A 12096-nucleotide genomic window follows, 5' to 3' on the forward strand; every position below is an offset into this window, starting at 1 on the left:
CCAGAACTACTTTACCCTGAACTAAAAGGTTCCTGTGCCCCTATTGTTGTCTGCGTTTCGACTGCGGGCTGAAGCCCCGAGTAGATTCCAAATCAGGCCAGTGACGTATGGAGGAAAAATAAAGTAAATGCACTACACCACCAGACCAGTAGAGGGCAGTAAAACAAAGAGGAATGCCATTCATCACAGATGACACCATAGAAGCAGATGGACAGGCAGGTATCATTATGAGCAACACAACAGTTAGCCTGTTAGCATGAAGAGACTCAGCTGGCGCTGTTTTAGATGGTGCTATATTTCATCACAGATGGATTCACTGAATCAACACGTGAGAGGAGATAAGCGCGAGTAGCAAAGACGTTTCAACACGGCTTTAAAATCCTTTTGAACTCAAAAAGCCGTGGCAGAGGCCGGTGTTTTGGTTTAAACAGCGACCCTGTTAACTGGAGACTTTCAGCCGGATGCATCCCTCATAAACATCTTTAGACGATCATTAAATATCTGATGAGGATATTTTGAAATCTTAATAAAAACTAAACTAGTTTGCATTCCCAGGAACTCCCTCTGTGTTTCAACAGCTGTGTAAACTCCACAAACACTGACACGTTCAGCTGAAGGTCTCCAGTTTACAGGGTCACTTTTAAAACCGGAACACCAGGAGAGACACATTCACGGTGGGCTGAGAGAAGACTACTGTTACAAGCTGCTAAATCAAGAGAACCACAGCTTCTTCTTTTGAAAAGTACACACACATACAAAAAAGATAGAACAAATAAAAACTAATGAAAGAAAGAGAAATCAAGTGAATCACAGATGTGTGTGATGTTATTGTGGACGGAGGGCGGAATAAAAACACTGCGGTTAATCTACCAATAAGACACGTTCAGCATTGCAGGCCCCGCCCCCCGAAAGTCCCAGGACCTTTGAAAAGAGAAACACCTCTGGAGGCATGTTAGATCTCTGTGATGTTTGTCTGAAATGTGCCCACGCATCCAAGTCCATGACACATAAATGCACACTATCGTTTTAGTCAAGAAACACAACAAACACATATTATAATAAGTCTGGCTCTGCAGATAAGATGTCCTATTGACACGTGCACTAAACAGGCTTCTGTGACATTTTAATATAGAGATAGTAAAGCACACACACACACACACACACACACACACACACACACACACACACACTAACACACACACACACGCACACACACACACACACACACACACACACACACACGTGCAAAAGTAATTTGTTTCTTGACACATGCTATAAGCAAGTAATATCTGTCTGCTGTCTTCCCTCTCATTCCTTCTTTTTCACAAACACACAAGTTTTCGTTTCCATCCAAACTAATACATGCTGTCAAGTCTCCTATATCTGTAGCTGTCTCCTACACACACACACACACACACACACACACACACACACACACACACACACACACACACACACACACAAACTACAATCTACAATCTACAATCTAACCTTGCCTCAAGAGGCAAACTGTCTCCTACTACTTCCAAACACACACAGGCTGCATGTCTCACCTATGGCCCTGAGGTGTGTTTATCTGTGTGTCTTTGTCAACACGTTTCCTGTACCCTATTACTTTTGCAATTCAATTTGAAAACCTTCATACCCATGATTGTCAAAACCTTCACGCTGCTGTCCAAACACAATACACAAGGAACCAGGACTGCACTGCTCTTAGATTAGTCATAAATCTCCCCACGGCTATGACTGAACACTCTGTGGAAGTCTGGTCTGGTTTGGTCATAGAGAAGCAGTCAAACACTGATAAAAGACAAAAGCCTGCCATCATTAAAAATGCAAAATAATTAGAGAAATGTATAGATGTTAGCATTGGTCTTTTTGGAATAGCTCTGTTAGAAGTATTTAGCTTATAAATAGCCAGCAGGCTCTTCAAACGCGTAATATCTGCATGATAAAATAACAAAATCCCATTTTGAGTTAGTCTGTTCAGCTAATATAAAACAGTTAGAACTGTGTTGTTGCCAGTTCAAAACAGGAGATAAACTTAGGACCTGATTCACAAAAGGATGGTGTGGTTTTTACATCACTCAACCTGTGCAAATGAGCCGAAAACTCACCGGCTAATTCACATAGCATGCACAAAGGGTCAAATGCTCCTCAAACAGAGCTGCAGAGCAAATAATATCTCTACATGCTAAGGTTGTTTGCATACAATTATTCATTCAATTGGAGCAAAATATGCCCTTTTCTATGCAAATGAGCCCGGTTGCAAATAACATCTAATTCACATACATTGGCGCTAACAACCCTGCGCAGTTAGAGTGAAGTATTTACTATCTGCTGAGAGTTGTTGGTAGCTGCGCTAGATCTAAAAAAAAAACCTTTCACCTTCTGATGACCTAAAAATAATAAAACTGTACATGAAGCCTGTAAATATTACTTTGACATCACTATCATTATAATAATCAGGGGCTAAATTGATCTGAAGCTGTCTGACGGCCAGATTCCACCAGATCCGTCTCCGGTCCGTCTCCGATCCGTCACAGCACCGGATCTGATAGGTTTCTATTCTCGTCAATGTGTTAACTTCCACTGGATGCCGGAGCACGACGCATCAATCTCAACAGAGCAGATGGAGCGGGACAGGAAGTCAGGTTTCACCAAAACAAAATGAAAACATCCGGTTAATTTTCAGAATAAAACACTCTGTGTTATCACCAGATCGTATTTCACTTAACTACAACAACAAACCAAAGTCATGATGAGCGGAGCCAGGCCTGGAGTCAACAGGTCAGAGGTTTTGAGAGGACCAGAAAGACAACATGGATGAGGAGAGGAGGAGGAGAATCCTGGATTCAGTGATTACCCCTGGCGAACCTTGGTCACATGACTCCATCTGTCTTGCGGTCCTGCTCCATGCTGTGTTCTGAAAACCTAACTGTTGGGTGTTGACGGATGAGAGAGCACGGAGACGGACCGCAGCATATTGGAGACGGACCGGACACGGATCTGGTGGAAGTCCCGTGTGAGACTCTGGCGTTTTGCCTTTTATTGATAGGACAGCTGAAGAGACACAGGAAACATGGGGAGTCGACAGTGGAGAAAATAGTCTTGGCTGGGGATCCAACTAGCGACCTCTACTACTTTAGACTACTTTAGACTTAGGACTTTAGACTCTGTATATAGGGCGCGCTAAGACCGCTAGTCCATCGGCAGCACGTGTATTTTTATCTTTGATATATTTTTTAAAATGAGCTGCATTTTTGTTAGCTGGCCCCAGGAAGTAAGCTGAATATAAACTTTGAAAATGTGTGTCATATCTGTCATGAATCGATTCCTCAAATGGTAAGCACACAGCGCTGCTCTGCCCAGCTCTGCACTGCACAGCACAGCACAGGACAGCACAGCACAGCACAGGACAGCACAGCACAGCAAAGCACAGCACAGCACAGGAAAGCACAGGACAGCACAGGTCAGCACAAGACAGCACAGCACAGGACAGCACAGGAAAGCACAGCACAGGACAGCACAGGACAGCACAGCACAGCACAGCACAGCACAGCACAGCACAGGACAGAACAGCACAGCACAGGACAGCACAGGAAAGCACAGGAAAGCACAGGACAGCACAGGACAGCACAGCACAGGACAGCACAGCACAGCACAGGACAGCACAGTACAGCACAGGACAGGACAGCACAGCACAGCAAAGGACAGGACAGCACAGCACAGCACAGCACAGCACAGCACAGCACAGCACAGGACAGCACAGCACAGCACAGCACAGGACAGCACAGCACAGGACAGCACAGCACAGCACAGCACAGCACAGGACAGGACAGGACAGGACAGGACAGCACAGGACAGCAAAGGACAGCACAGCACAGGACAGCACAGGACAGCACAGCACAGGACAGCACAGGACAGCACAGCACAGGACAGCACAGGACAGCACAGCACAGCACAGGACAGCACAGCACAGGACAGCACAGCACATATAGCACAGAGTGGATATCTGACAGCTCATCTTAGTCATAATCACATGCCAAACTTGAGCAAACTGCACTGAGCTGCAGAACTGTGTGGGTTTTTTTGTGCTTAAATATCATGAGTGCAATTTACTTTGTGAATCAGACCTTGGGATAGAGCATATAGTGGGTGTAAATGATGCAAAATTCTTGGTGCTGCTAGCGGATGAATTCCATTCTTAGTGTAATCCTCCCTGTAAGCATAAAGTTAAAAAGGTGTGATTTCTTTGCCCCCAAAAAACTAACTAGCACTAATGGGGATGAGTTGTGATCAGTCGTTGACCTTTCCTGCCGGTGTCATTCAGTGTCATACTGTCAGATAACCTTCTTCCTCCCTTCGTCTCTCTGTGATTGACAGCAGCAGAGATCTCAGAGGAGATCTTCCCATCTGATTCGACTGTCTGTCTCTGTCTTGCAGGCTTGGCGGTAGGCTTGGATCCAGAAGGTTACGGAAACCCAGACTTCTGTTGGATTTCAATCTACGACAAACTCATCTGGAGCTTTGCTGGTCCTATAGCCATCGTCATACTGGTAACTGTCCCTCCTGCATATTTCTATCCTCATGGATCATGTTTCATCTGTGTAAAGTAATCTCTGAGGTTGTGAGTATTAGATAAGATGAATTGTAAAAAGCATGTTTCCTTACTGTTTATTTTATTTTATCCCTAACCAGATGAATGGAGGGATTTTTATGATCGTAGCCAAGATGTCCTGCAATCCCTCTCAGAAGGAGACAAAGAAGCTTCCTGTCATGTGAGTACCTGTTTGATTACGTTATATAAGCCTGCATTACAGTGTTTCCATGTTATGAGGAACAGTGCATCATCACTGTGCAATGTTTGTCCAGACAGGACTCTATAATGTAGGCGCCACAACTTAAAGAGCGGTGTACAACTCTGTCTCATGTAACAAAAACAAAGCGAAATCCATTTGATGCTTAAAAAAGGAAATTTCACGTACTATACCGAAATATATTTTTTAAAATTAACTATTAAAAACTTCAAAAATAATTGAAATTGTAATCCTCTTTAAATTTCTTAGTGTTTGCTGTAGATTAAAGAGATATCCTGTCGTTAAAGAATCGTGAAACCATGAGAGAAGCAATTTTAAAAGATGATTTATGACTGTTCAACTTACAGAACAAGACAACCATCATTTCAGGCCTTCTTATTTATCAAATACCTTATACACAAACATCCCAAAGAAGTCACTTCAATCAATCAATCAATCAATCAATCAATCAATCAATCAATCAATCAATCAATCAATCAGTCAATCAGTCAATCAATCAATCTTTATTTGTATAGCTCCAAATCACAACAAACATTATCTCAAGACTCTTTTACAAACAGAGCAGGTCTAGACCACTCTATGTCAAATTATGAACAGAGACCCAACACCAAGACAGGATAAGACTCAGTCTGACCCCACCTTAATCCACCATGAGCATTGCACCTCACAGTATTTAGCTAGTTACAGCAGAGAGGACAAACTTCCTTTAACAGGCAGAAACCTCGAGCAGAACCAGACTCATGTTAGACAGCCATCTGCTGAGACCGAGTTGGGTCTGGAAAGAGGGATAGAGGAGAATAAGAGAGAGAGGGAGCGGTGATAGTGATGAGACGAGTAGTAGTAGCTGTTGCCGCTGGAGTCCAGCACGTCCGTATCAGCTGGAGTCTGGAACGTCCACAGCAGGAGGACGTCTACAGCAGCTCAGAGACCTACGAGACAAGGGAGCTCAGGGACTCCAGAAAGGTCTATGGTTAGTAACTTTAATGGGACAGGGAGAGTTAAAGTAAGTGATGGGGGGGTTGGGGGGAAGGGGGTGAGATAGGATCCCAGTGTGTCAGTGCGCCAGTTCCCCCGGCAGTTGAAGCCTATAGCAGCATAACTAAGAGCTGGTCCAAGCCTGATCCAGCTCTAACTATAAGCTTTATCAAAAATACTTGAAGAATACTTGTGGTGTCTTTTTTATTTTTGCCTTCCTTCCAACATCTCAGAATAGTCAAGGATTTCTTTATATTATTCTATTCTGCTGCTAAGTTCCTCTCACTCTTGCTCGTCTTATCTTTTCTCCCTCTAAATGTTCATCATGACACTAATCACTGGCATCCAAAAAGAACTGGCTGTTTGAAAATGAACTTTAAATACATAATGCCCACAGTGGAATGAAATCAGAAGGTTGAGTACGTAGCATTATGTGGTACAGGGGAGTTATTCTGCATTTGTTACATTCTCTAAATGTCTTCAGCCTGTAGGATATAAAAGCAAACGTATCAGTGTTGTTATGAACGTGTCATGTTCCCACTTCACATTTTTAACTACTTTTTCTCGATGAGGATTTGTTTCATCCTGAATTCTTCTTGGTGGATCCAATCTAACCTTTGATCTTCCACTGCCTTCTGTTTCTTTTCTCAGTGCCACTGTTCGTAATGCCTTCATGCTGCTGCTGGTAGCCACCTCCACCTGGCTGTGCGGTCTGATGGCTGTGAACAACAGCATCGTTGCTTTCTACTATATATTCAATGTCCTCTGCTTGGTGCAGGTATGAAAACTTGTATGTTTTGAAGCTGTTGATTGCAGGACTGAAACGTAGATGTTTGCTTTCTATTTCTGGTCACTCAATCCATCTCTTTCCACTGCTCCCTCTCTCAGGGTCTTTCAGTGATGCTGGTCTTCACAATATTCAACTCAGAGGTTAAAGAGGCCTGGAGCGTTGCCTGTTTGGGGAAGAAGAGCCCTGGAGAAGACCCACCAAGACCACCTCAGAGCACCGTGAGTGACACACAATAGAGACTTCACTTGTGTATATACGTAAACACTGCTGCAGCTCACCTCTCCTGAAACTAAGAGGGATTTCTTTTCCACTTGGTTTAGAAGTCTGAACTGACATCAGCATGTTGGCAAGGTGCATGAAAAACTAGATTCTGAAACGTAGAGTCAGAAAAAATAGGAATTTAGTCAAGCGATGAAGTCTGATGAACTTGTAATAATCAGTATTGGTATCAGTCCTTGGCTTGTCCCCTGGCCTGGGTCTCCCGCGGCGGGTTGGGTCCTTCGGTGGGACTGCTCTCGCGGCCCGGGTGCCGGGCCGTACCGCTCGGCTGATCTGACCCAAGTGGTTTCATCTGCACCAGTGGTGGTCTTGTTACACAAATAGAACACAGCACGGCGGCAACCCTCTGAGACCCAAGCTTCAGTAATGATTGTGGACACTAAGGGTTGCTTAATCATTAGTATCACCCCACGGAGTTTTTGGGGTCATGGTGAGATGGTCCCTCTCCATCTAAGTGTGTTAGGTCTCTCTCTCCTTCTCTCTCCCTGTCCCTTTGTATATCCTTATGTAATCTTTCTTTCACTTTCTCTTATTTTTTATTTTTTTTGGCCCACCTAGGTGTACACGCCCTCTTTTACAGAACATGATATTAGCTGTCAATAAAAGATAGGCCAGAGTTCTAAGAGGGGTGGTGATGGTTGCATGCACACAGTCACAAGCACAGAAGAAAAAGGTTTTCTTTCTTTTCTTTTGCTGCAAGAATAAATTGCATGAATATTTGACAGTTTGTGACAAACATGACACAAACCAGAAATATATATGCAGACAAGAGAAGAAGGAAAAAAAAAAAAAAAGTATTGGTATCAGTCCTAAAAAAGAACGATATCGGCCCATGTCTAATTTTTATCACAGTATATAACAGCTGCCAGAGTAAACCCAGGCCCCTGCTGTAAATCATCTCGCTGCATGATCTCAGAGCCATTTACTATTTCTAGTGACCCATTCTTCCCTCCGTCCATTACTGGACGAGCACAAAAGCCCTCCTACCCTCCATTCCTCGCTCCCTCTATCCATCCATCCATCTTCCCTGTCCTCCTTCTCTCCTCCTTCTGCCTTCAGGGTTTGTTGCTGACCCAGTTAAAACAATATACTGACCAGGGGAGTCCTGCTCACTCTTTAGCCCACTTCTTCAAAAGCACTGTGCAGTCAGTGTGTGTGTGTGTGTGTGTGTGTGTGTGTGTGTGTGTGTGTGTGTGTGTGTGTGTGTGTGTGTGTGTGTGTGTGTGTGTGTGTGTGTGTGTGTGTGTGTGTGTGTGTGTGTGTGTGTGTGTGTGTATCCATACAACAGTGGACCTCAGCGTTGTTACACATACATTAACAGGGATCAGCCAATTATCCAGGGTACGTTTTGGTAATCCCTGTTAGTCATACTTTAAATCATGCTCAAACGCCGTCTTAAGCCTTCTGGGGATTTTTTTATTTCTTACTTTAAGTGTGTGTGTGTGTGTGTGTGTGTGTGTGTGTGTGTGTGTTTATGTGTGTAATCCCCTCTACTACCAAGTGTACTCAGTATGTTACCTGGACGTGTGTGTGTTTGAAATATTGAGGTTGTATGCATGCATGAATAAAAGCGTATTCATACAGCAGCACATCGTACTCCTTTAACCCTTAAAGCTCGCCCTATCCATCACTGTGTCATGTGGGGTCAAATAATTGTAGTTTCAAAACTCGTGTTCTGTTTTTACCTCTGATGGACTGCATATAAATAATCACCTGTGTATATTCTTTCAGCTGCCTGACTCACACTGTATGATGCATTATTTATTCTATGTTGTCCACTGTGGCCTCTTACAGTATAGAAAGCTGAAGTCGTGCCCCACTTCGAGGCAGGCTTCTGCACCACTAGCCTTGGCTGCTTTGTATGCCTGCATGCAAGCAGCAGTCAGCGGCCTCAATGGCCCCCTTGAGTCGCAGAAAGATAGAGTGACTATAAAAGAGTTTGTTTTTTATGTCTTTTTAAATGATATAGTTCTTAACCCCCAGTTCTAACTCTAAATGTTCTTTATCAAATGAAAACAGGGTTTTTAATGAGACTTGCAGGTAGAGTTCAGGTTTCCAGGGTGTGTTATGGATGGTGAGTGGCTGGCTGTGGTTCTGGAGCAAGGCGTTTGGTTGTAGAAGAGTTGCTTGTAGATGTGTTCACAGGGAGAGACAAAGTTGGTTTATTTTAAAGAAAAAAGGAGTTAAAAAAAACACATATCAAGAGGGCCTGAGCTGAGTACCACGCTTGGTAAACAGACGATCTGGTGATGAGTGGAGGACTGATCCAGGCTTAAGTACTGCAAACATAGGCTGTTTTCGAAACGGCCTGCTACATACTACCTACCTATCTACTGCATTTGAAGGTAGTCCGTAGTCTGTCTGTTCTGTTGGATCTGGTCTGCAGGATGCTGGGTCAGGCTGGATTTACGGTTTCGTAAAGCGGTAGTAAACAACGACCAAGCTGATAGATAAACTGCTTCTTTATCATCACTTAGGATTTAAAAATGTAAGAAGTGGTTTGTATGGAATTTAATCATTTTCAAGCAGAACGTTAGCGCTGTGCATTATGGGAAACAGTATGCTAGGGAGACTGGTCCGCTGCAGACTGAGACATGTTCCTGGATCAGTACGACATCCGGGTAGTTTTGGTATACTGCAGATTTTGCTCTTCTTCACATACTACATACTGGATTTAGACTGAATCAGTACGTGCTGCAAGTATAGTAGGCGGATTGGAAAACAGCCATAGTTGATGGCCTGATTGTAGATTAGCAGGTGAGCAGACTTGATTGCAGCAAGGTGAGTTGAGTCTACCTCCATCTCCAGGTGAGCAGACAAACAAGACAAACACACAGGGAAAGGGAAACAGAGGAATAAAAGGGAGGGAAGGAGATAAGGGACCTCACATTAGTATCAGAAAGAAGCCCTTGGTGCAAAGACATTAGGCAAAAAGGCTAAAGAAGTCCAAAATAAAGATTTGATTTTTATTCTTAAAACTGAAGGCATAGCCAGTTTCATAGATTCTATCATAGATGTTTAAGGAAGGATTTATCTATCATTCAAAGAAACAAGGGGTAACTTTTTAAAACTTTTCTCTGTGGTCAGCACATCAATAACTCTGATCATTCTTGTTTCCCTCTCATCGTGTCTTCAGGCTCAGAACCCGTACCACAACGCGTCTCTGTTGGAGCAAAGCGGACTGCACCGCATCACCCTGGGAACCTCCACCATTTCCTCCGTCAGCTCTGCCAGGTAAAAACTAAAATTTTCGGGCGTTTTTTTGCCTTTATTGATAGGACAGATGTAGATCGACAGGACATGGGGGGAGTAGAGAGAGTGGGAAGACATGCAGCGAATAGTTGCGGCCAGGAATCGAGCTGGCGACCTCTGCAATGAGGACTGTATGCTTCTGTATGTGGGGTGCTTAGACCGTTAGGCCACCAGCGCCCCATGTTTAAACTTTTACCAAGCTGCTTCAAACTGCCAGCAGAGAAGTCAGCGGTTGAGGACAAACATAGAGAATTATCATTGGAGTAGAAATCTGTCAGCGGTGATTGATGCTCTGGGACTCTGATTTGGGATAAATTGCTTCAGGGAGGAAATTCCCTCCCTAATAAGAAGCATGTCGTGTACTTTATGGGTCAGTGGGGTGTGGATAAGGAGGACTGGATGTCATGTACTGTATGTAGAGCAACACTAATGCACTCTGAGAGGGGATGTTTGTGTCTTTATGGCTCAGTGATTGTCCTGTCTATCTTTTTTGGGTGTGTGTAAAGTGCATACTCTGTGTGTGTGTGTGTGTGTGTGTGTGGCTGCTCTCTTTTTAACTGTATCAGCCTTTGTGCCGTCAGTATACTCAGTGTGTGTGTGTGTGTGTGTGTGTGTGTGTGTGTGTGTGTGTGCATGTATGTGTCCTCACTTCTCTTCTTTTCTCCTCGTTAGAGAGAATCTTTTGGCTCGTCAGACTCTGGAACAAAACATCGGCCACACTGGAGCAACAGACCTGGATGTAGCCATGTTCCACAGAGACGGAGGTACACACACACACACACACACACACACACACACACACACACACAAACACTCACAAACACTGATTTAACATAAAGACTCACAAACAGAGTCACTATTCCTTCACATATCTGATTTTCTCTCTCTCCTCTCTTTTATCACAGTCTCTTTGTGAATTTAAATTCCACTCCTTAACCCACAAGAAAGAATAATAACTGGATAACTCAATCTTGTTTTCATTCCCTTCTCTCATTCTCCTCACGGCCTTCTTCCTTTTATCCTCCTCCTCCTTCTCTTCTTCTTCTTCTCTCCATCTTCTCCCAGGTGAGGATTCGGACTCAGACTCAGATCTCTCCATGGAGGAGGAGCGTAGTCTCTCCATCCCATCGTCGGAGAGTGACGATAACGTACGACTGCGCGGGCGGATCCAGCGTCGATTCAAACGCTCCAATCACAGCGAGCGTCTGCTCACAGAGACAGCTCACAACGGCACCAAAGGTTGATGAATTTCAAATAATCAGTCTACACACTCTCTCCTTACCGTTGCAATTTTGAATCCAACTCTAATCACGCCTTGACAATTTAGCCAGTGTTTTCCCGACGTATCAAAATGCCTCTAACACGCTGACATACGCTGAATTTTTCATGTTGGGTGTATACATATCATATTCATAACTTATCCCCAACTATAGTCCACTTGTGCACAGTGCGTGGCAGCGTAAGAACGCAGACGAAGTGTGTATAAAGGCTGCAGCTAGTTAATGACGATGTATAAGTGTTGAAATGAGATGCTCTTCATTGGTGATTAAAAAAGGTGTGTGTTATTAAAAACTCTGCAGTCTCTCTTTGTAAGAACATGATGAGCCGTGGAGAGTGTCAGAGGAGTGAAACCAGCAGGAACACAGCCTCTGCTCTTTAAAGAGAAGTTCCACTTATTGACTGCAGTGCTTTCAAAAACATCACATTTTCAACTTCATTAAATTCAACAACAGCAGCTTTATCATTGAACACCAGCAGACTCTGACATGCTGGCTTCAGCTTCTGTTTCAGAGACTCTGCTGTTTGACACTGAGTGAGGGCTCCAAGGCTTCTCACACTCACACACACGCAGACACACAGCTCTACGTGTGTGAACGTGTGTCAGCCATCGCAGATCTTACCTACAACTTATGCCAGGCGTATGCCGAACGTATGATCCATACGATGCATACTTACTCGCCGTACTAAGACGTATACCAG

At 43.9% G+C, this 12096-nt stretch overlaps 1 protein-coding gene across 1 annotated transcript in view; it reads left to right on the forward strand.

Annotated features, from left to right (window-relative positions):
• The window catches only part of celsr3 (cadherin, EGF LAG seven-pass G-type receptor 3), a 205727-nt gene that overhangs the window by 180169 nt on the left and 13462 nt on the right, over positions 1-12096 (forward strand). Inside the window, exons 28-34 of the mRNA XM_034695247.1 lie at positions 4447-4559; positions 4702-4781; positions 6447-6573; positions 6684-6803; positions 10001-10098; positions 10789-10880; positions 11182-11355. Of these exons, the coding sequence (XP_034551138.1) occupies positions 4447-4559; positions 4702-4781; positions 6447-6573; positions 6684-6803; positions 10001-10098; positions 10789-10880; positions 11182-11355 (804 nt within the window). The remainder of the gene's footprint in view (positions 1-4446; positions 4560-4701; positions 4782-6446; positions 6574-6683; positions 6804-10000; positions 10099-10788; positions 10881-11181; positions 11356-12096) is intronic.

Source organism: Notolabrus celidotus, chromosome 11, assembly GCF_009762535.1.
Source record: "Notolabrus celidotus isolate fNotCel1 chromosome 11, fNotCel1.pri, whole genome shotgun sequence".
Lineage (NCBI taxonomy): Eukaryota > Metazoa > Chordata > Actinopteri > Labriformes > Labridae > Notolabrus > Notolabrus celidotus.